At 43.8% G+C, this 24,151-nt stretch overlaps 1 protein-coding gene and 1 non-coding gene across 2 annotated transcripts; both read right to left on the reverse strand.

Moving 5' to 3' along the window:
• Positions 1-29: 29 nt before the first annotated feature.
• On the reverse strand, positions 30-16,764 carry TIPIN (TIMELESS interacting protein). The gene is made up of 8 exons (XM_083184355.1): positions 16,655-16,764; positions 13,023-13,166; positions 11,395-11,497; positions 9,646-9,721; positions 8,936-9,058; positions 7,624-7,687; positions 4,437-4,631; positions 30-539 (listed from the first exon to the last, which is right to left on the reverse strand). The coding sequence occupies exons 2-8, from the start codon at positions 13,147-13,149 to the stop codon at positions 325-327; spliced, it is 903 nt and encodes a 300-aa protein (XP_083040481.1). The 5' UTR covers positions 13,150-13,166; positions 16,655-16,764; the 3' UTR covers positions 30-324.
• Positions 6,698-6,827, reverse strand: LOC146076863 (small Cajal body-specific RNA 14). The gene has a single exon (XR_014474254.1).
• Positions 16,765-24,151: the final 7,387 nt, after the last annotated feature.

A 24,151-nucleotide genomic window follows, 5' to 3' on the forward strand; every position in this document is an offset into this window, starting at 1 on the left:
TGTTATTTTATTCTAAGTCAGCAAGAAGCCCCAGTCTTGCAGCAGCTTTATTAAATACAGAAGAGGAATACATCACCTATGTGTAGACAGTAAACACTTACCAATATTACTAAAAAAAGTGAAAATCTGCACTAAAATTGAAGTACAAGGTAGCAGGTTGCTAGGTGTAACAGATTAGACAATCACAGCAAACATCTGCTCATGCATTTAGTGCACATTTGCACCAATTCATAATATGCATCACAAACAATCTTCTAGACGTACATAACTGTATAGGTGAAACATTAAATAAAATGGTTTATTAATTAACATATAAAAGATACATTAATCTTCAGTGTCATTTGACATCTCAGAACAGATTACTGTGGGGGGCTGTTCCTGAACTGTAGGACTTTCATCTGTCCTTGCATTACTGGTTGGCAGCTCTGATGGTGGGGGTAAAGTTTTCCCTGCTTCATCTACAGCCTCAACCAAATCCACATCCAAATCCTCAGGAATCTCCTCCAGATCAGGTGTTGGTGCTTGAGACAGAACCAGGGCTGAAATACAATGCAGGAAAGATCAACAATCCATTCTCCATCTCTCCCATAAACTGACACTCATACCGATTCACAATAACGAATGAGAATCATCTGGGCTGCATCTGTTTGGTTATTCTACCTCTACAGTACTTGCCACAGGTTAATTGGGACATATACTGTACTGTGAATGGGATTCAGTATTAAATCCCGGCATTCAGAATCCCGACACTGGAATCCCGATCGCCGAAATCCCGACAAGGGGGGGGGGGACGTGGATCGCCCCCCCTTGCGGGCTCGCTGCGCTCGCCACGCAGCGGGCCCGATGCCTCGCTACACTCGGCACACTAATTTATTCTCCCTCCGGGGGTGTCCACGGGAGAAAGTGTCAGGATTTCGGCGGTCAGGATTTCGGCAATCGGGATTCCAGCGTCGGAATTCTGAACGCCGGGATCCCGACCGCCGGGATTTACACTGCATCCCTGTGAATGAGAGGTGTTAATTCAAGCTATTTTTGTGTAACACCTCCCAAATAACAAACAGGATTTTTATATTCATTATTATATATTTTCCCCCAATTTCATGGGGTTCACTGTAAAAAAAGGTGTATAGAGCTGCCAGTGCTAACACTCTTCTACCCAAGCAATGGTAATGCTAAACGGTCTTACATGTCAGTTCACGACTCCAAAGGTTCAAAAAGACCATGACCAAATCCAAAGGGATCCTCACAGGAATAATAGGGGGCTGTAAAGGTCACATCCCTATTAAAGGTGCCCATACACAGTACAATTTTTGTATACAATATCGCATCTCATCGCATAGGTTTTGATCTAGTACAAAAAGTATGTGCAGCACATACTTTTTGAGCTGTGTGATGAGGTGTGACAGGAGCGCGAATCTCATCGCACCCAGTAATTGTACTGTGTATGGACACCTTAAGCCAACCCTGAAAAAGGGGCTGGCTACGGGTCAGCGTACAGAATAATGCCCAGTTTCCGGACATTTGAGGGGGGTTAACACTTTTCTCTGAAACATAAAAGGAACACAGCTCCCAAACCTCTCTGACTGGTATCCACTATAATTTGCATTCAGACTCAGATGGAGAGTGGCTGATCCCTGTTGAGGTTGTTGTGACTCAACCAAAGAGACCGATGTATCCTGGTTGTTAGCTCACAACACTGACGTTACCTACAAGTGACATTTGCCCCATTTCTAGAAAACCTTTATCAAAAACAATGTCATTGCGCCATTTCAATAGTGGACCACATCCTTTGGCCATTAAAAGAAATGCCCTTTTCATTTTCAGGGTTAAACATGCTGAGGAGCAACTTGCTAAATATGCCCCCATACATTTTTGCTGTAGGTTGTCAGTGGGTTTAGGACCTGGATGAATGCCTGCCCATGGACAGCTTCCTTCTAGCAGTTGCCCGTAGGGTGACAATCTGCCACACAAGGTTGTATGGCTCCTTGCTGTGCACTTTGGAAGGCAAAACAGAAAGCCAGTGAATTGTAACTGTTACTTAAGACAACAGAATTTTAGAAAGCTGTGGTGGGAAGTAATTAGAACATTGGCCCTGCTCCCTTGGGAACTTAGAATCTATAGATTCGCCCCCTACAGGAAAAGCAGGATGCTGCATCTTTGGGATGTTCCTGGACTGTCTTTTGTAAAAATGGGCATAAAGGATGTCGAGATGTATTGCCTTGCTATGTTCAGGATATGATCTCGCTTCTTTAAATTGCTGACTTTAAGATAAAGCTAAAACAGATTTCATATTAAATGATCATATTATGCTCTGAACCTCTTTATTCCCCAAAGGGAGATCCATCCTCAAAAGGAAGAGAAACTATTCTTTGGCTGCTAGTCTGCACCCATTGGCATAACCAACTCTCATGGCTTACAGGTTCACACATAAAGCTTTGAATCTGGCGGAGTCGTTTTCTATGTGACACACAGAAAAATAAACAGATGCCATGACCACACTGGTTTCTACACTAGAACCCAGACAGAAGATAATTTAGTTTAAAATATATTCCATCAGTAGCATCCCTCATAGGAATGCCATCTTCTAATGGATTCATTGTATTTAATAATAAATCAGCAAAAGCTGAAACAATTTTTGGTATAAAAATCAGATTTGTCAAATTATTAGGCAAAACTGTAGATGAGATCTAACCTCTTTGCATGGAATTGCCTATTAGCAATGAGACTCCACTTTTTATCCCAAAAATCCATAATAATTATTTAATGTATCACAAAAATAGATGACTTATCCAATTTTTCACCAAAATAATCTTCCTGAGCTGCCAAATTGGTTGGAAGATCCAGTGCCGCCAAGAGAGGGGGGTACTAATTACCCAGGCTCAGGTCTAATGGAGGGGCCCCAGTTACCTGGCATTAGCTGCTGCAGCTACCTTAAGCCAGCAAATGGGCATGCGTGCAGGGAGGGGCTTAAAGTACTATTTTTTTTCTAAGGATGCATGGCCAGGCTCTCTACTGCCCTGGGAAGATGCTGATCTCCATAGCAGGGGTTCTTGGTCCTCAGAACTCCACACGGTTCATGTTTTCTAGGTCACCCGGCAGGTGCACTCATTACTCATTGATACATATTAGAAGATCCACAGGTGGAGCTAATTATTTCCCTTGTGATTCTGTGAGGAGACCTGCAAAGCATGCACTGTATGGGGTCATGAGGACCATGTTTGAGAACCTGCGCCCCATAGTACTTACATTTTCTTCTTTAGTCTCACCTTCTGTACTGTGGGGGGGGGGGGTATTCAATAATAATCTCAAAATCAGACACCGGAGTTCAAAGCTTTTCCTCTTAAATCGAAACCAGATTGTGACCTACCCCTATCCTGACTGCTTTGGGACATCATATTTTCCTCTTTTGAGGCAAAATATTTAATTAATCAACTTATGAAAGGTCTTTGTTGCTCAGGAATGGATTTTCTAGGAATGCAGCTACAGTAATGCTGATCACTGTGACCCTATGGAACAGTCTCATCACAGGCACCACAGACCAAAATACCTGGTATTGCGGCTCTGCTCACCCTTAACTAGCGGCATGCTACCTCACGTGATGTGTGCCCATCAAGCCTCTGTCTGCACTGCATCTATTATTAGTATAGTTCAGACTAGTGACCTCAGCATTACCACCATTCCACCTCAGTGGTAGAAGCACCAGGTGATGTCCTGCCCCCTGGTGCACTGACCATCTACTGAGAAGACCGGAAATTATCATCTCTCTTTGTAGATGAGGATTTAACATATTAAGACAGTATTGCTATGAATTCTGTAAAAACAAACACATGAATATTGTTTATTTTAAATGGGCATAGAATATAGCTGTGGTCAAACATGCCTTTCCATAATGGTCATAAAACACAACTAATCATACAACTTTGCTTAGCCTCTGTTTTATAGCACAGACGTCTCATGACATTATCAGATACTGTAGAATGATGGGAAGAAATGGACCCCGTTCAGTGTATATTTAAGATTTTTTTTAAATAGACCAATGCATAAAACAGCTAAAGTTTTCCAATCAGTTTTAAAAAGCATTACAGGCTTAATGCCAAACAGTTTTTGTTACAAAGTTCTGTAAAACTGGACAAAGCGTGAAGGAATGTGTCCTAGTGTTGTCGGAACAACAATCATGATCCAAGGATTATATGAACAAAATGCTTTTGTAACCTGCTTAATGCGACTTTCCAGCACTGAATGGCGCAAATATTAAAATAGGGCTTGGATATTGGGGATTTGGAGTGAAATACTGCCCTTTCTACCATTATAACATCACAGAAAGCGCAGTCTGGTGGCAACTGATGCATTATACATAGACCTAGACAAACACAGCTTTGACTATTGAGGATCATATCAATCTCGGTTTAATCATGACTTGCGGTTTGCATACATACCTTGACTATCCACTTGGGCCTGCATCCTCTGCATTCTCTTCTCCAAGGCCAGTTTTCTGTTTCTTTCTATCCTCTGAAGGGTCTCCTCACTCAGTTCAGCTGTGCTGGGTTGTGAGCGAGATGGGGGAGATTCAGGGGGTGCAGGAAAGTCTTCAGAGGCTAAATCCAGACTGTTATCCTCCATCTGTACTACAACTAAAAAAAAAAATAGAAACATTTTTTTTTTTTAAAGTACATGAAGATGGTATCCATAGTTATGCTGCCACATTACCCCTGTGTGTGTGTGTCCGCTAAATTTGCTGCCTAGGAACAGAATATAAGAAAGCAAGACCCAGATCTCCCGAAATCGAGGCGTAAGAAAAACACCATGTCGACCTTCCCCATGCCAACCTAATGCTGTGTCGACCTAATGACCCTGTCAGCCGTATCCCCCTATGAAAGCAGCCTCACATATGGAAAGCTTACAGTTAAAAATGAATAAACCGTTTCAAATAAAGGCTTGAGATAAACTGAGTATACTGTAGAGATACATACATATGGAAGTTATTCCATACGGACAGAAAGGGTCAGTGATATAAACACAGACAACTCCCAGTGACAGGACAAAACACAATACATAATAAGGAATCTGTTGTGATGTGCACTGAACAAAGCCACACTAAACACAACAAGCATATGGACGAATACAAAACCTCAATATTGGTCTTTGTCCTATATGCACAATACGCAAGACATAATAGGAGGAATGTTGACGTAATTGAATTCATAGTACGCAGGAAACATTTAGGCACAGTATACAGGAAATATTTTATCTACTAAACATCAAGCATACATATGTAGGTAAGCTTTACTATTGTAAAGCGCAACGGAATCCGCTGCGCTATGTGAGAAACTGTAAATAAATAATAAATATAAAAAAAGGCTGCCAGACAAGGTGCAGCCAACAGCTAGCCATTGTATACAGCCTGTTTCTGGGCCAATTCCCAGTATACCTTATAACAACCATTTACCTAGCTAATAAACAAGTGTTAAAAATGTGGCCACATTGGGGAAATTTACTAAGATAGGATTTCTATTTCACATATGGGCAACCAATCAGATACTATCTATTCTCTTCTAGATTGTGTCAAATTTGCAGTCTTGCAAATCCACCAAACCCTGCCCACCCATCCCCCACTCACAGCGTGGGTTCGCCCGCACAGGCTGCGAATGGGTGTTTAGCATAAACATCCATTCATATGCCTTGGGTAACCGCCCACATCTTTCGATGGTCAGCGACCATCGAAAGATGTGGAAGGTACACGCATATAAAAGTGACTTTTAAGTCACTTACTTATGGGTGTACGCTGGCACAGATATGGGGGGGGGGGGCAGCTGTCAGCTGTCAGCCCCCTGCTCCCGCGTCACCACCTCATTACCATGAGAACGCCCAGCATTCTCACGGGAACGCCCATGGAACACTGGCCAGTCCCATATGGTGATGGGGCAGCCCAGCGCCCCCCGCCCTTCTCCACCCCCTGCACGCCGTCATGGGTGCACGCACCCTACGTCTGCACATACACGCACAAACGCATCTGTGCAGACGCGCAACATCGGTCCTCCGTGCCAATGCACGGAGGACCGAAGGAACTTGTATAGCCCCCTCTGATTGGTTGCCCATAGCAACATTTCATGTGAAATAGACCTCCCATCTTAATAAATTTCCCCCATTGTCGCTTAAGCTGGCCATACATTTGTCCATGGTGGCAACTTTTCACCTGAAATAGGTCCCGGACTGCTCAAGGGGGATCGGCTGTGACTTCCCCTTGGAGAAGTCACAGTAATGTATGGGGACCTTAACACAGAACATACTGCCACTGGCTGTAATAGGTCAAAAGGGGTGTAAAGTTTTAAGGACAAGATGCACAAAATATTCCGGTTTTGACTTTGGTTTCTGTGGTGGCAGAGCTCTTTATTTGATTTTGTTCATCATCACTTTACATCTTCTCAGGTCTCATAATGAGGATACGGATGCTCTTTCAATGCAGTCTCTTGCGAGTTTAGCATAGTGGGGTATAGTCATGGGGGAGGGGACATGGCAGGCCCATACACACCCAAATATATGACAGAGGTAGCAGAGACAACACCAACAAGGGATTCACAAAACGACATTGATTGCGTACATTCATTCCCCTGTGCTAGGCACAATTAAGCACAGGGCAATTAAGATGTTAGTCTATTTGTATGTGCCCTAAGAGGCCATCAAAACAATTCTAAAACCGAATGTATGGAGCCATCGCACAGGAAGCCCAATATCTCTTCAGGTCCTGTCGGCAGGAACCATTTTGTCTGTGTGGCAGAGTGAAGTCGCATTAAACTGCTCAATCAATGCAACTATGAAATATCTGCCACAGAGGTGTTATCAGGGGATTGAACTCAGAACCTTCAGCATTCCCCATAGAAGCACAAACCAGCTGAGCCACAAGTAGGACAGACAATCATGCTATTGTTTCAGACTGTGTCATGGGAACAAAGAAACCACCTCCTTACATAACACCTGGGAAAACACCCTGGCACCATGCAGCTCAGAGAAATAATATACTATAAACAAAATATAGTATACATTTTAAATGATATATAAAAAAAGAATTGAAAATTGACAGCATTCAAGTGGTATAAATACACAGTGAATACCAAATAAATGGATATTAAAAAAAAAAATATAATATATGAAGATGTTTATAATATTTCTAATCCCCCAAGCCCAGGTACCAAAACATAGTGCACAATGCCACAGCAGATTGTATCATACCCTCAGATATGCCCCATACATATTGTGCGATTCAGGGTCACTTTCAATTCGATTTTGACTATATAGTAAGGGGTTAAAATGAAATTTTCTCCTTTTAAATTTTAAAAATTCAGACCGCTTTCTATCCATTCACACAATATTATAATTTATAGTATACCACTGTTTCCATTTGAGTTCCATGGACTTGACCTTTACTATTGATTTTAATTGGCTGGTTTTTAAGCACGGTTTGACTTCAGCATCCAATAATATGAGCTACATTTCATTGTGACATGGGATATAGATTTTTCCCCTCTGAGCGCTATGATTATTTTTCCCCGATGCTGTGCAGGTGTAGTTAAGTTATTAGGACTTTGCCAGCTTGTGCTTCATTCATTTAAATAAATAAAAAAATACCTTCTTCGCTGTTAAAATCATCATGTACAATGGGCAGATCCATGCGTATTCTTTTTAAGCAAGTCTAAAAGGGGGAAAAAAAAGGTTATAAAGAGGTACAATCTGGCATCTAGATGCCATGTCACAGGTTATGTTTACTGTAGTACCAAGGTAGTCTGGATACAGGGGTGGAGAAGAAAGCAGTTAAGCCGGAAACAGAAGTGCGCTGAACAGGCAACGGACTGCACCGGTGCCAGGCGCACTATCCGGAAGTAGCGGCTACGCCAGACCCCCGCTGGAGATGTCACTACACACTGGCTGGACCGCACTAGGCTCCACACAGAATGCAGTTTGTCCGAGCCACTGGCATCCGGATGCAGAGTGGGTCCAGGGTAACAGCGCCGCCGACCCCGCCCCAGATACAGCAGCAAAACCGGCCTACTGCAATAATAAGGTAAAAACATTACGCCTATCCTGACTACTCACTAGCTGGAGACTGGAAAAAAAGACTGGGAGGATGAGGGAGGAGCAAAGTTATCTATCTGAGGTGGGCGGACCCTAAGAAAATTTTTTACCTGTCTAAAAATGGGGAAAGGGGGCCTAACTCAGAGGTTCCCAAAGATTATTTAATTACAGCGCACCCTGAGTATTAGAATTTTGTTCATGGCACCCTGAGGCCAAGTTTCTCAATTATAAAATTTGAAAAAAATATTAAAATTAAGTAAATTGTGTTTATATCTCATCCTTAGGGCCAGTGATGTGGTAATGGACATGATTTACTTCTATTTGTCCACAAGTTTCCTATTACATCGGTCATAAAAAAAAAAAAAAAAAAAAAAAACATTTTAATTTGGTCATGAACTACCAAACCAGGCACCCCTGAAAGTCCCCTAAGACACAGTTTGGGAAACAACCCATTTGAGGAGCTGCCATGAAGGTTGCCAGCCAGGAACAACTTCCTTCTCTGGGCTGCAAAGTCTCCACAGAAATTAGCAACCTTTGACTACAGACGTCTTGCATGGAAATGTGACAAAGTTCTTATATGTCGGAGCAGAAGTTGCAGACTTGCTGTACACTGCTGCAGTTAACTATAGTCACAAAAAGTAGATCATTTGTGACTGAAGACAAAGGGATCTTCTAGTACCAAAACCCACTTTAGCCTATAGGATACTTTTGGGGTGATTTTGTAAAGCGATTCAAAAAAACAAAAAAGCTAGCACAAAACAAAAATGAAAACAGGAAAGTGTGTGGGAAGAGTTCTACCTTCTGAAGCCAAACGTAACAGTATTATCAGTACATGATACAGGTACTCCTATACAGGTTACACACATACCTGCACTTCCTTCTTATTCCCCAATGTTTCTAGACGACTGAGAAAGTCCTCAAACTGCAGCTTAGGAAAAAGCCTGTTTGCCCAATTCTCCATCTGCCTAATGAGAACCTTCAGGTCTTCAGCCTGCCAGACATGAACAAAAAAAAAGCAATTAAATTTTGTACAATACCTTCTAAAATGCTAGTAAGAAAGCCCTCTCTAAATGGAGTAGCAATGTCACTCAAAATAGTTTTTCCTTATTCAGTATACTGCAACTCACTGGGATTATACATAATGTTAGGAAGAGGACTTTTGCATGAAATAACCTGTTGAAAACCGAGAAATACACTATTAATTCCAATTAAAAGATGGGATGCTAGGGAGCGGCCTGGAAAAAATGACAAGTAAGCTAGTGAGCAGCTATGGCAGAACAGAGTGTTGCGGGCCGGGGGATTTGTCCATTTACGTAAAAAAAAAATTCCTTAGCCATGCCGGTCAATTTGCCCTGCAAAAGGGGGCTGACGGCAATGCAAGGGGAAAAAAAAAAATTGGACACGCAGCGCTGTGTGTCAACCAAAACAAGGTCCTTTGTCTCTCAGTTTTTAGCAGGTGATATAAGGAATGCATTATGAAACTTTTAAAGTTTAAAAAAAAAAAATAAAGATTCTCTTTTAAACATACGGTATGTCCTCTTGTTCATTTAATAAAGACATTTGGTAATGGCAGCTCACCTCATGTCCTTTGCCTTTGAACTTTGTGTTATCAAACATATGCCGTAAAGCAGGTAATCCACGCTGTGAAGTGAGCCTGCACAGGACAATAAGAGAGTGAGATTACTGGATGTAGTTTAGCATTATTAATACAGCTATCAATTTAACTATATATTATACGGTTAATGTTCAGGCAAACACAACGGAATACTGTATAATGACCAGACAACCTAGTTATTTGCATGGTAGAAGCAGGGCATGAAAATGAAGCACTGAGCTCTGGATAGAAAGATTTCTAAGTAAAACCAAATTATTTTAATAAAATAAGCAAAATGTCTTGGATGTGACAGTTTGTGTAATTATTCAGAACCCTTCCAGGAACCAGTTACAAGCCAAGGAGCAGCTTACCAATTACCTATATGAGTGGAATAGAGCTTAGTCACAATCATATCCAAAGTACAGGTAGGTGTCTTCACAGTCATTTTATAAACCAGCAGTGGTTCCAAAGCTGTGTCGTGGCAACTCGGGACCCTTGCAGGGTTGCCTCGGGATGGTGGTCCAGAACCAATTCAAATTAATTATGGTCTGTGTAATAGGCAAAAACAGTGCTTGAAACTAAAGATACAAATTGCAGAGCTTGGCGGCGGGTTCTGTTTCCTCACCAGACTCGCCAAACAGCAATTTCCACACTTCTGCGCCTAACTATACCCGCCTCTCTTCTTACTCGTTAATTGTTCATCCTGTCCAATGGCAGCTCACCCCTGGTAGTACATGTACAATGTATTTGAATCCCTAGAGCTCAGCTATATTGCTAATTGTTACCTGGGCTCTGTTTTGGCTTTTCAACTACTGTAATGTTTATTTCTGTGTACCCTGTATTGTACTATGGCACTGTGAACAGCAAGGAATGGTCGGTTAGGTTCACAGCCCTCTGCCACTTCTGCACTGCAATTCCAACAGCCTTGATTTTGAGTAGATTTGGGTCTGGGGCGTGATGTGTCATAAGTGCTCTGCCCCACAGTGCTTGTTTTGGCACAGTCTTTGTTTCTGGGAATCCTCTGCTCCAGGCATTTTAGGTTTAGAAAACTACTTTTATTAGAATATAGGGATTCACATAATACAATTAGTGGCTAAGGTCTGTATTGCCGTACATGGATGGCCACTAGAAGCCCTACATTTGCTGACTGGCGTCGGCTAATGAATGAAGTGGTGGGGCATAAAATAAAATTTCTTTATACGAAGTGTAACTTCATAAATAAATATGAAAGCAGATGGGGTTCTTGTAATGCTTCTATTCATTATGTTGCTAAGGGGAGTGGGGACCCCCCCAATGGAGGGTTGGTGCTCAGCAAGACAATCACAATGATGCTTCACGATTTCTCGTGATATTTAATGTACGATTGTTTATTATCTAGACAATGATCTTGCATATAATTAGGTATTTCCTGTTTTTCTTTTTGTCGAGGCATTGACTTTAACGCAGGCATGTCCAAACTGTGGCCCTGCAGCTGTTATCAAACTACACATCCCAGCATGCCTTGCCATAGTTTTAGCATCCCTAATAGCAAACCTGTGGCAAGGCATGATGGGACCATTTGTCTGTATTGTGTGGGAGGAAAGTTTTCTAGCTAAGGGGACGGGAACTATAGTCACATATTTTGCTAGGTGATGCAGCAGCTATTTATTGTACACAATTGGTAAGGTTTATAAATACACACTCAGCATAGTTAGATGGAAGAAGTCTCTGGTTTGGGAGCACAAGATACACACCGCAGAGCATCCAGTTTAGGCTGTGGCCTCTTTACTGCCCTTCTAGCTGGTTTAGATTCTTCTTCATCTGTCTTTTTCTCACCCATGCCTTTTGTCCAGTCATCTTAGAAGAAAATACAAAGTATAATTAATTGCTAAAGAAAAGCGAACACCAAGACAGGATTAATCAATAAAAGGCCTGCCAGCTGAAATGATAAAACTAGCAAGCCGTGCGACAGTTTTTAAATGCCCATACAGGAAAACAAAGACAGAGCATGCTGGGATGTATAGTTCCACAGCAGCTGGAGGGCCAGATAAAAAGACGCCAACTGTTTCATGGTAGTTAGAAAGTGGGTCTCCAAGGTATTGTTCAGACACAGTGACATTACATAAATTATATGACTATACTGTACATACAAACTGGAGAATGCCACTGTGTGGCCTGGACCAATATTAATGAAAATGCAGTCTATTTACTAGAAACTAGTGACATTACTTATGTTTGCGGTACAATGCGGCTACCTTTATTGTGTGCATGGGTATGGATCATTCGATCTACGGTTAGATGGTTGATGGTCTACAGTTAGATGGTTGACATGTCAACATGGACACTGAAACATAGCACCGCGTCCGCTCGCCATGCTTCGGGCTATTTGATTTTCCCTCCACACCCTAGTGCAGGGAGGTGGAACCTTTGGCCCTCCAGCTGTTGTTGAACTACACATCCCACAATGCTTTGCTACAGAATTAGCATGGCTAAATAGCATAACTGTACCACTGCATGCTGGGATGTGTATTTCAGCAAAAGCTGGAGGGCCAAAGGTTCCCCATCCCTGCCCTAGTGGATGGTAGGGCATGAAATACCGTCTGTCGACATGGACACTGAAACGTAGCACCGCTGCGCTCACCATGCTTCGGGAACGATGCCTCGCTATGTTTGGCACAATATTTTATTCTCCCTCCGCGCCCTAGTGGATGGTAAGGCATGAAATACCGCCTGTCGGCACCAAAAACAGTAAAAAAAAACATGTCGACCTTTTGACTGTCTACCTAGAACCATGTCAACCTAATGGTGTCGACCATCTTGCTGTAGACCTAATGACCATATCCCGTGTGCATGTTCCCAACTCCAGTCCACAGGCCTTGTGACAATATGACAATTAGTGACTGAACCGGACAAAGAAGTACGTTAAAGGCCAGTGCCAGTATTCAATGTACTCTTGCATTTTAGTTTTGTTGCAATAATGAAGCAAATAAGTCACATATTTTGAGGAAAAGTCTCTGGCGGGACACTTGGCATGGGAAAGAAAGAAAACAACTGGGCTATTAGGCCTAAACAAAGCTATTTTTTTTGTGAGCTGAGTAAAGCTGTATGTGGTCACAGTTGCAATGGACACCAGCAGCGGGATATAACGGAGTCCAAGATCCCCAGACGTGCAGGATGCTGGATGATATTGGATGTTTTTTAAAGGGGCAATCATTTACAAGAGAAAACCATGCATTCTAAATGATTGCCCCTTTAAAAAAAAGTCTGATAATCAGCCGGTATCCTACACGATATCGGACTCCATTACATCCCACATCTTTATTTACCTACTGTACTGTAAAGCAACCAAGTATCTGAAAGGATTCCATTTCTGTCAGGCTACCTTCCAGTTCGTCAGCATCTCTGTCCAATGCACCAGGAGAGTGCGGTGCTGGTAATGGTGGGAAATCTTCATCTTCTGTGTGCTCATAATCAGGCAGGTCAAAAAGGCTTTTTTCCAAAGGATCCATCGTTTGTGCAATGGGGACTAAAAAATAAATCGATTATACAAATATATTATTACAGTTGCATTGATCTAATCTAACATCCCCAGTATACTGCATTGATCTAATCTAACATCCCCAGTATACTCACATAGATGAGTGAAATCAGGGACATCCATCCTTTATATAGCACAAGCATTTTTCCTTAGCCATTTACAATTCCGCTATTATATTTTACAGTGGAAAGACCTGGACAGACTGAGCAATGTGCTTCTGTTGCTCTATACATGGAAAAGTAACCTTGTGCCTGCCAGGACTAAGTAGCCTGACTTGCCTGAAGCACAGTACTATAATGCTGTGTAGTCAGACAGCCTGTCCCTATCTAACAAAGCTCCATCACGCAGACAGACAATGTGACCTATCAGCACAGCCCGGAGAACATTGTGGACCCAACAGGAAGACTCACATGGAAGGAGAAGTGGGTCAGCCAGAGCTTGTGGAACCTTCTTACCCACTAGCAATGTATGAGCAGCAAGCATCTCTAGGAGTATGGCAGCCATGTGTTTTGACAGTCAAGGTTTAGCAGCCATACAGAAATGAATAAACAAAGCTCAAACAAGTGTCTTGTTACAAGACTGTTCTTGCACCTTATGTAAAATCAATTTATCCTGATGGTGTGTTACTCCCTGGGAACATAAGCGGATAGCCAGCACCATGCTCAGCATAATTGTTACAATATTTTTGTAAAACCATGAGAGAGGACATTTTATTACAAGGCCAATTTACTGGTTCAAACGGGGTTGGGTATGAAGTTACAGCAGCCAGTGTCCTGACAGTCATAATACCGACAGCAGGATCATGATCAGAATCCACACTGAGGACTGCATTTGTACTCTACCCCTGCTGTAGCCCAACTCTGAAGGCCCCATACAATAGGGTGGTTCACACCCAATGCAATTTGGGATTTTTTCATTTGATTGTGGCGACCAATCACGAATCGGGCTGGGAAAATGCACCAAATCGGATGTGTTAAACATTTCATCCAATGCGTACGGGTCCGCGCATCGGGTCGCACCCTACAGACTGAACCTACTGCAGGTTCAATCTGTCGGATCGGACCCATCAGCTGCACATCGCGGGTGCTTTTTAGCGCCCACGATGTGTTGGTCTGATCCGTAGGTGTGTGCAGTGTTTCTGCTAGGCTGTTTTAGCGGGGTGCTGTGCCCTGCCCAATTTTTAAAGGGCAAAATTCACCCTGCCCCTTTTTGTGACGGCACAGCCTGGGCACGCCCCTTTAGCGACCTTGGCGGGCCGGTCCGCCCCCCTTGCAGCAGCACCCTACCCGCCCTGGTTTAGGTGTGTGCCAGCGATGAAGCACCGCTGGCACACACCTATAGTGTTCATTCTAGCACCTGCCATCTTTGAAAACCCATGCAGTTCCTGTTCCCTTACTGGGGTGTCACTGTCTGATGTAGTGCTTCTAGCATAGGGTGGTCTGTATCTCAGCACAGTTAAGCAAACCAGACCTGTGCTAGAAATACCACAGCAGAGACCCAGGAGAGCTGGGCAGAGTCACCTTGAAACGCATTGGTGTTACATTTTAAGAAAGGTACATGTATACAGTCCAGGATCTGTGTAGGGTGAGCGTGTCTGGGTTAATTTTTAGCTTATTGCAGTAAATCCTGTTACACTGTATTCCATCATATGTGGTACCTATATTTTTACCTGCATTATGGAATAACTTTTTTTGAAGTCTAAAGAAACCGTGATGAGGATACACAGCAAGCTGGTGTGAGCATCTATGATCTGTGTATGACATATGCAAGTACTAGAAAGAAACCTTTACAGTATATGCTTAAAACCAAAGAATGAGTGTAAGCTTCATGTGAGCTACTTTTCGAGTGAAGACACTGGGGTGATCCAATAAAAGGAAAAGATTTGACACTACCCATAGTGGGGGGACTTATTGGTACTTGTGTATTTTGGCGGCGCCCATCGCATCGCATACCATAACGCATACGATGGTATGCGATGCGACATCGTACGATAGTGTACGATGGCATACAATTTTGAAATTGTATGCCATTGTACATGGCATACAATGCCATACGATGCGATGCAATTAAACATTGTATAAGCACCCTAATGGGTGCTTATACAATGTTAAGCACCCTAATGGGTGCTTACAATGTAAAATGCACCCCCACGCCACCCCCCCACTATAAACGTGAACCCGAAGCATGGCGAGCGCAGCGAGCACGCGAGGGGCGGCGGTACGCGTCCTACGACCTTTTCATACCCCCACTATCCACGTCGGCGTGGAGTTGAGAATAGAATAGTGTGGCGAGCGCAGCGAGCCCGAAGCGTGGCGAGCGCAGCGAGCCCCGCGAGGGGACGCGGATACCTGTGAAGCCCGCGAAGGGACGCGTTTACCTGTGAAGGTATCCGCGTCCGCTCGCCACGCTTCGGGCTCGGTGGCTGCAATGAACACTACACCTATGTGAAGGGGGGGGGGCAGCATGAAACGCCCGGGGGGGGGGCAGCATGAAACGCCCGGGGGGGGGGGGGGGGCTGTGGGTGCAGTGGTGGGACGGGCAGTCCGCACGAAAAAAAAAAAAAAAAACTGGGCGGCGTGAAACGCCCGGGGCTGTGTCTGCAGTGCCCGGGAAGTGCTCAGTGACAGACACTGTGGACAGTGGCAGCAGAATTTGAAAATTCAAAAGATAGGCCAGTCGCTGATTGGCTGAGTGTGCTCTCAGCCAATCAGTGGCTGGCCTATCTTTTGAATTTTCAAATTCTGCCGCCGCTGTCTGCTCACTGCGCTTCCCTGACACTGCAGACTGCCCTGAGCGTGTGCTGATAGGTCACATTGAAACCCCTTTCAAACTAGAAAATGCAGGGACTAGGCTGGTGTTAAAGGGGCCAACCCGGGAATGCATGATCCCTGGACTGTATTCCAGGTAAGTCCCTGCATTTTCTGGTGCGAAAGGGGTATAATTTCACTGGATAGCAAACACAGACAGAAATCGTACAAAAGTTAGCCAGGCCTTTTAATTATTCAACACGCTTGTTCAGCAGCAATATGCAGTAGTAGTGTGCTAGAGTTTGTACAAAAAAAATATATTATTCAAATACTCATTTTTGTGAAATCAAAATAAGTGTTGTCTTGACAAGTCTACACCATTATATGACATACGAACAGCCTGCTACTGGAGAAGAAGTGTGTACACATGCACACCCGGTCATCTTCTGCATCATGCAGAACATACTGGAAGTATAAATCCATGGAGAGGTATAATGCTTTACCATGCATGCGCTTACAGGATAGAGAACTCCATGGCCCGTGCGTAAAGTGTGCAATAATTACTAACAAGCGTAACAAGTGCTGAATTTTCCAGTCTCTGAAGAACTATAGGTCCCAGCAACCCTCCCAAGCAGCAAATAGGCTGTTACAGGACCGGAGAGCCTCAGGCATTTTATTTCCCCTAAACCAACCGGCCCCACACGCCGTGGAGATCAGTAACCTCTGTACCTGCCAGTGCGTGCAGCGGCAGCCCGCTGCTCTGTTCCAGACCGGAGTCCCCTCTCCAAAAAACGCGCGCCTTCCGGGTACGTGACGTCACGCACTGGAGGAGGAGCTCAAACCCTGGCTGCAGTGTTGCCAGGTAACGGCTTCTACAGACCGGGAAGTTCTAGCACTCTGCTGCTCTTCTCGTTGACCAATGCCTTTACATTCTATCTACGCGGGTATGCTCTCTAGCAAGAGCAAAGGTGTAGATACTGTATCAAACTTTTTTACCTATAGGACTCGCCCTAAATAAGCTTCTACCTGATATTTTATGGAATGTATGTGATAAATGGTAGCAGCTGTTTGCTATGGGCAAAGTCTCCACTCTTTTCAGAAAGTACTTAATATTTCTTTCTGTAAACTGAAGATTATTCAAGTAGTCTCCCTGCAACCCATGAACAGAAGTAGTTAGATGGATCTCCTGAAACCCCGCCCGGCCACATACAGTGCTATATGGAGGGGGTGGGGCGAAATAGGGTGAAATTGTGGCCTTAACCCCCCCCCCTACATTTTGCAGAATGGCTTGATGGGATGATCCGGCCACACGGCCTGGCTGTCCGAGCAGTGCAGCCTACCTGCACTCAGCTAGGGATGGCCATCGTTGCCTTTGCCATCGAAGGCAATAGTGCAACTGGCCATCGATTGTGTAATACTATGCAATGGATGACCATCAATGTTTTTACATATCGACGGTCATCCATTTTCTTTGGCTGATTGGCCTGTGGGCCAATCAAAATATGGGGTGAGACATCACATGTTTTGGGGGTGATGCTATGCTCTGTGTCCCAGCCCCTTGGGGGTGGAGCTATGCTCAGTGTCCCAGCCCCTCTGTCCCGGTCCCCATCAAAGGCAAAACTATTCTACATAAGCCATAAACAATCGATGATGGTCAACCCTACACTCAGCTCGGCTGCCTATATAACAACAGATACTGTGTCCTGTGCAAGCAGACTACTGACAACACATCTAAGGGAGGTTAGTTGTTGGGCCACATTTAGTAAATCTGACAGCATCGCAACCCCCCAAAGAAACCTATGCAGCTATTGTTGGAAATGGAGGGACCACAGCAGCTACTTCAGTACTTCCTCATCTTTGCGCCCACTGCCTACGCTACAGAACTTACGTACCCCTCGAGGGCTCTCTTCGCTCGCCATGCTTCGGGCTCCGTGGCTCGCTCTGCTTCGCTCACCACAACCTTTTAAAGGTCATAGATGGTGGCGTGGACACAGGAGGATGGTGTGAAAGTACCTTTAGTTCTTGGAAACAGATGGCCAGGCCTCAGCAATTGCTTTCAGAATAGCGGCTAACGTAGCTGGCGTAGCGGTGGCCGCAAAGATGAGGAAGTACCACTACTTCTTCATACATTAGGGCAGGGGTAGGCAATTATTTCAGATGGGGAGCCACTTAAAACATCCAGTACCATGGCAGGAAAAGGGGTCGCAGGGGGGGATGGGTGATTTGCATTTACACTCTTGGAACAGTGGGTGGGGTGCCGTATCTGTAAGACGGGAAGGTGATGGATAAGAGAAGCAGGTAGTGACAGGTGACAAAACACACACAGATGGTTGAATAACAACCTAAATGGGCGCTGTGGTGGGTTGTAATGTGGAGCAGCTACTAGGGGGGGATTGAGAGTCCCCTGGGATAGACAAGAAATATACAAAAAAATAGTAGCGCTAAACCAAAGTAAAAACAATATCACATTTAATGTATAAAGTGCACAAACAATTTAAAATGGACTAATTCATAAAACAAATGCACCAGCACCTACAGAAATTAATTGCCTGGGAATAGGGTCCATTCCTATAAACGTCGCCTGTTTCCGGAAAAGTAGAGAGTCTCTTCACATAAAAGGTATGAATGATATTTACCGCAGGTAGTCCCAAATGTGGTTCTTAATCCTTCTTAGGATGGCATTAGAGCAAGGTCCAACAATTGGTTTTGAGGGTGTTACCTCAGGACTCCATTTCAAACGGTTTGCCATCCTAAGAAGGATTAAGAACCATATTTGGGACTACCTGCGGTAAATATCATTCATACCTTTTATGTGAAGAGACTCTCTACTTTTCCGGAAACAGGCGACGTTTATAGGAATGGACCCTATTCCCAGGCAATTAATTTCTGTAGGTGCTGGTGCATTTGTTTTATGAATTAGTCCATTTTAAATTGTTTGTGCACTTTATACATTAAATGTGATATTGTTTTTACTTTGGTTTAGCGCTACTATTTTTTTGTATATTTAGTGACAGGTGACAGACTGATTGTGAGAGACTGATGTACAGTAGAGGCATAGGGTGATACATACATGCACTGACGCTCTCATTCATCCATCCATACCCTGACACTCTCATTCATCCATGCATACCCTGATCCTTTAATATATACATACCCAGACGCTCATTCATACATATACTGATGCTCTCATTCATACATACCCTAACACTCTCATATATACATACATACATACATACCCTGACACTCACATACATACATACATACATACATACATACCCTAACACTCTCATACATACATACATACATACATACATACCCTGACACTCTCATACATACATACATACATACATACATACATACATACATACATACCCTACCACTCTCATACATACATACATACATACATACATACATACATACCCTGACACTCTCATACATACATACATACATACATACATACATACATACATACATACCCTGACACTCTCATACATACATACATACATACATACATACATACATACATACATACCCTACCACTCTCATACATACATACATACATACATACATACATACATACATACATACCCTGACACTCTCATACATACATACATACATACATACATACATACATACATACATACATACATACCCTAACACTCTCATACATACCCTGACACTCTCATACATACATACATACATACATACATACATACATACATACCCTGACACTCTCATACATACATACATACATACATACCCTAACACTCTCATACATACATACATACATACATACATACAAACATACATACCCTAACACTCTCATACATACATACATACATACATACATACATACATACATACCCTGACACTCTCATACATACATACATACATACATACATACATACCCTAACACTCTCATACATACATACATACATACATCCATACATCCATACATACATACCCTGACACTCTCATACATACATACATACATACATACATACATACATACATACATACTGTACATACCCTGACACTCCATACATCCATACCCTGATGCTTTCATATATACATACCCAGATGCTCATTCATACATATACTGATGCTCTCATTTATACATACCCTAACACTCTCATACATACATACATACATACATACATATATACATACATACATACCCTAACACTCTCATACATACATACATACATACCCCGACACACATACATACATACATACATACATACATACATACCATTCATACATGCACTGACACTCTCAAGCAGACACACTGTACACTGACACTCTCATACATACATACATACATACATAGGGGGAGATTCTCTAAGCGAAAAATGCAGTAAAAACCCCGTTATCGGGGTTTTTACCAGCATTTTGGGATGCTGTAAGCATCCCCCGCTGGGTTAACGACCCCCCGCCGCCCCGCACGGACCCCCGCCGCCCCGCATCGCCCCCCTCACCTATGTCCGGGCAGCACAGCGCAGTGCTGCCCGGACCTTTGACCTCCTCCCTGCACTGATCCTCTTCCGGGTGCAGGGAGGAGGAGAGCCCGGCGCAGCAGCAGCGCCGTGTGTGTGAGGGAGGGGGGAGCCGCCGGGACCTGCTGGGACCCGGCGACTCTCACTGTAAAGGACAGATCTTAACGCAAGAGCTGTCCTTTGCTATAATTATTGCATATGTTAGAACATATGCGATAATTATAAATGCGATGGGCGGCGAAGGGGGGCGGAGATTCTTAGAGAATCTCCCCCGTACATACATACATACATACATACATTTATTTTATTTATTTACAGTTTCTTATATAGCGCAGCATATTCCGCTGCGCTTTACAATTGGAAACAACAGTGATTAAACAAACTGGGTAGAAACAAACCGACATAAAGGTAGGAGGGCCCTGCTCGCAAGCTTACAATCTATAGGACCCTGATGCTCTCATGTGCTTTACATACACTGACACTCTCATGCTCATACATACCCTGATGCTCTCATCCATAGACTGACGCTGTCATTCATACACTGACACACTTATTCATACATACACTTACGCTCTCATTCATACATACTGGGCCTTATTCTGGTTGGAGCGGCCGGGCCGTACGCGGACGTCCCGGGGTTTTTTATGATCTGCACATGCGTACATTCGCTAATGCGCAGGCGCGAACACTCCACAACGCTTACGGACGGGTCTCTACGTGCGAAAAAACCTGTACGCGAGTGTACGGGCATTGGGGGCGGCATAGGGGCGTGATGAGGGGAGCGGCCGAAATAATGAGGGAAAATGGGCGTAAATATGGGCGTACACGGGGGTGTGCACAAAAAATGAGCGGTGCTACTACCGCACGATCGACTACAGCACCGTTCATTTCGGACACAAAACAGGCGGCCGCCAACCGCCACCTCAGACCACCCCTACAGATACCGCATGCCAGCGTGCGCCTGGGTTTGCTAATTTACGCTGCTTACTACCAAACACATACACCTGAATGTAATAAGCAATGCTGCAGTCTATTAAGTCCAAACCATGATTTCACTACCTGCAAGCCACACACAGCACTCAAACACATTGGAAGCTTATCTTTCCATACTTCTCTACATTTAAAGGTTTGTTTAATTTAAGGTAAGAATCTTTTTAAGACCTGCTTATATATGCTAAGGTAGGTATTTGTTAAACAGTTAGACACATTCACTATGTGCTTTCATAGACTTTACCCAGTAGCACACTCAATCTACACAAGTCGACATGTGTCAACGTGTTCACTCTAATACAAACATAGGTTTTGTATTTATGATACAATAACATAAACCACATCTAACACCTACAAAGGATGTTTCAGCAATGTTTTAAGCCCATGCCCACTATTTTGCACATTAATTAATTCAATCAATTAATTAATTTTCATAATTATAGTTGAAAGGCAAGATTTGCAGGTCCATATATGTGAAGGGTATGTCAGCGTACACGGACGTACGCTCACTCTCACGAGCGGTGACATAAGCTGACTTTTCTATTGAAAACTATAGGGACCCGTCCGTGCAAGCTGGCGTACGCTCAGATAGCCGCAAGAAGTCGGTGGGAAGACGGCCGAGAGACGTCCGTAAACGGTGGTGTACGCTCAATTGTACGCCAGTTGTCGGAGTGTAAGGGCTGGCCCGTCCGTGTACGTTGGCGTACGCACATTTGTACGCCACTCCCCTTCGACGTTGTTTCTGGCCGTACGTATGCGGCTGAGTTGTGGGTGGACTTAACCCCAACGGCCGCGTGCGGATAGCGTACGTTAATAGCGAACGTACGCACGTTTGGCCGCTCCAACCAGAATAAGGCCCACTGTACACTGACGGACTTATTCATACATACCCTGATACTCTCATTCATACACACATTGATGCTCTCAGTTATACAAACCCTGATGCTCTCATTCATACACTGGCACAATTATTTATACATACCCTGATGCTCTCATACATACATATATACAAACATACATACATTCATACATACATACATACATACATACATACACTGACGCTCTCACTCTTACATACCCTGATGCTCTCATTCATACAATGACATCTCACTCTAACATACCCTGTCACTTTCATTCATATATACCCTGATGCTCTCATACATACATAAATACACTGATGCTCTCATTCATCCATACATACCCTGACGCTCTCATTCATACTGTACATGGACATTCTCATTCATACACTGACATTCACATGTGATGTTGCTATGGGCAAACAATCAGAAGCTACTTCTTATTTATTTAGCACCCTCTAGAACAGGGCTGGGCAACACCGGCCCTCCAGATGTTGAGGAACTACACATCCCAGCATGCCTTGCATCAGTTTTAGCATGACCACATAGCAAAACTAATGCAAAGCATCCTGGGATTTGTAGTTCATTAACATCTGGAGGTCCGGTGTTGCCCAGCCCTGCTCTAGAAGATAGTAGCCAGGATCTGATTGGTTGCCCATAGCAACATCACATGTTAAGTAGAATACACATCTTAGTAAATTTCCCCCACTGTGTCTCTCTCCTCTGGACGCTGCACTCACTTCTCGCAAGCCCAGTGTCCGCAATGACACGCAGCTCAGCCAGTCGGGTTGCTTGTCATTGCGCACTGGTGGGGGGCAGTGGGCTATGCAGGATTGGGCCGTATGTTGCCCACCCCTGGGTGATGCTAAATATTTGCTGATGTCCTGCAACTATTTTTTTATATATTCTTTATTTTAGTTTTTCAGAAATAAAATCATTACAGACATTTCAAACATGTAAAGATGTACAGACTAAGATATTATCATGACAACATACAGTACAACATTATATTTGCAGCAGTACAGTGAGGGCAATCATTTTAAATCATCCAAAGATACAATAGATTTTGTCCTTGTACATTAGAGAATAACTCTATTTATATAACTAGTTTGATGGAGCACTTAGAACATAATGCTTTGAAACTTTAGTCGTATTAACAGCAAAATTGACAAGACAAAGGAGATAGAAAGGGGGAGGATAGAGTTTGGAAAGAAGGGGAGGTGGAGTTATGGGCATAGGAGAAGGATAGTTGAACCAGTTGTGTTTGGTAGGTAAAACTTTCTCTGGCCTGTTTGATTTATATTGGCAGCCAGAGTTATGGGGAATCTATTGGTATATGGCAGCGGTTCTCAAACTGTGGGTCCTGACCAGAAAGTGGGTCCCGACCTTCTCAGCATGGGGTTGTGACTCCATGTTGCTGATCATCAGGCTGATGACTTTTCTAATCTCAGTCATGCTGCTTTCAGACCGCAAAACTGGCTTTGACCAGGTATTTTGAAACGTTTCCAAAAACGGGTCTGCCAGGAAAAAACCCCTTTCACACCGCATCTCTTAAACGGTATATTACCATTTAAGTGCGTTTTTTTTTACACTGGCAGACCCGTTTTTGGAAGCTTTCCAAATACAGGGTCAAAGCCAGTCTTCAGCGCGCCGCCCCCCCCCCCCCCTGCCGCGGGTTAACACGCACAATCCCCCCCCCCCCCCCACAAGGTACCGGACAGGGAGCCCCGGGACGGTATAGGGGGGTGGGGGGGCAGTGATGGTACATTACCTGCACCCGCCGCCGCCGCTGTGTCCGTATCCCTATCGCCTGGTACCGGAGAGTGAGCCCCAGGACGGTATAGGGAGAGCAGTGATGGTACATTACCTGCACCCGCCGCCGC

This window comes from Crinia signifera, chromosome 4, assembly GCF_055691185.1.
Source record: "Crinia signifera chromosome 4, ASM5569118v1, whole genome shotgun sequence".
Lineage (NCBI taxonomy): Eukaryota > Metazoa > Chordata > Amphibia > Anura > Myobatrachidae > Crinia > Crinia signifera.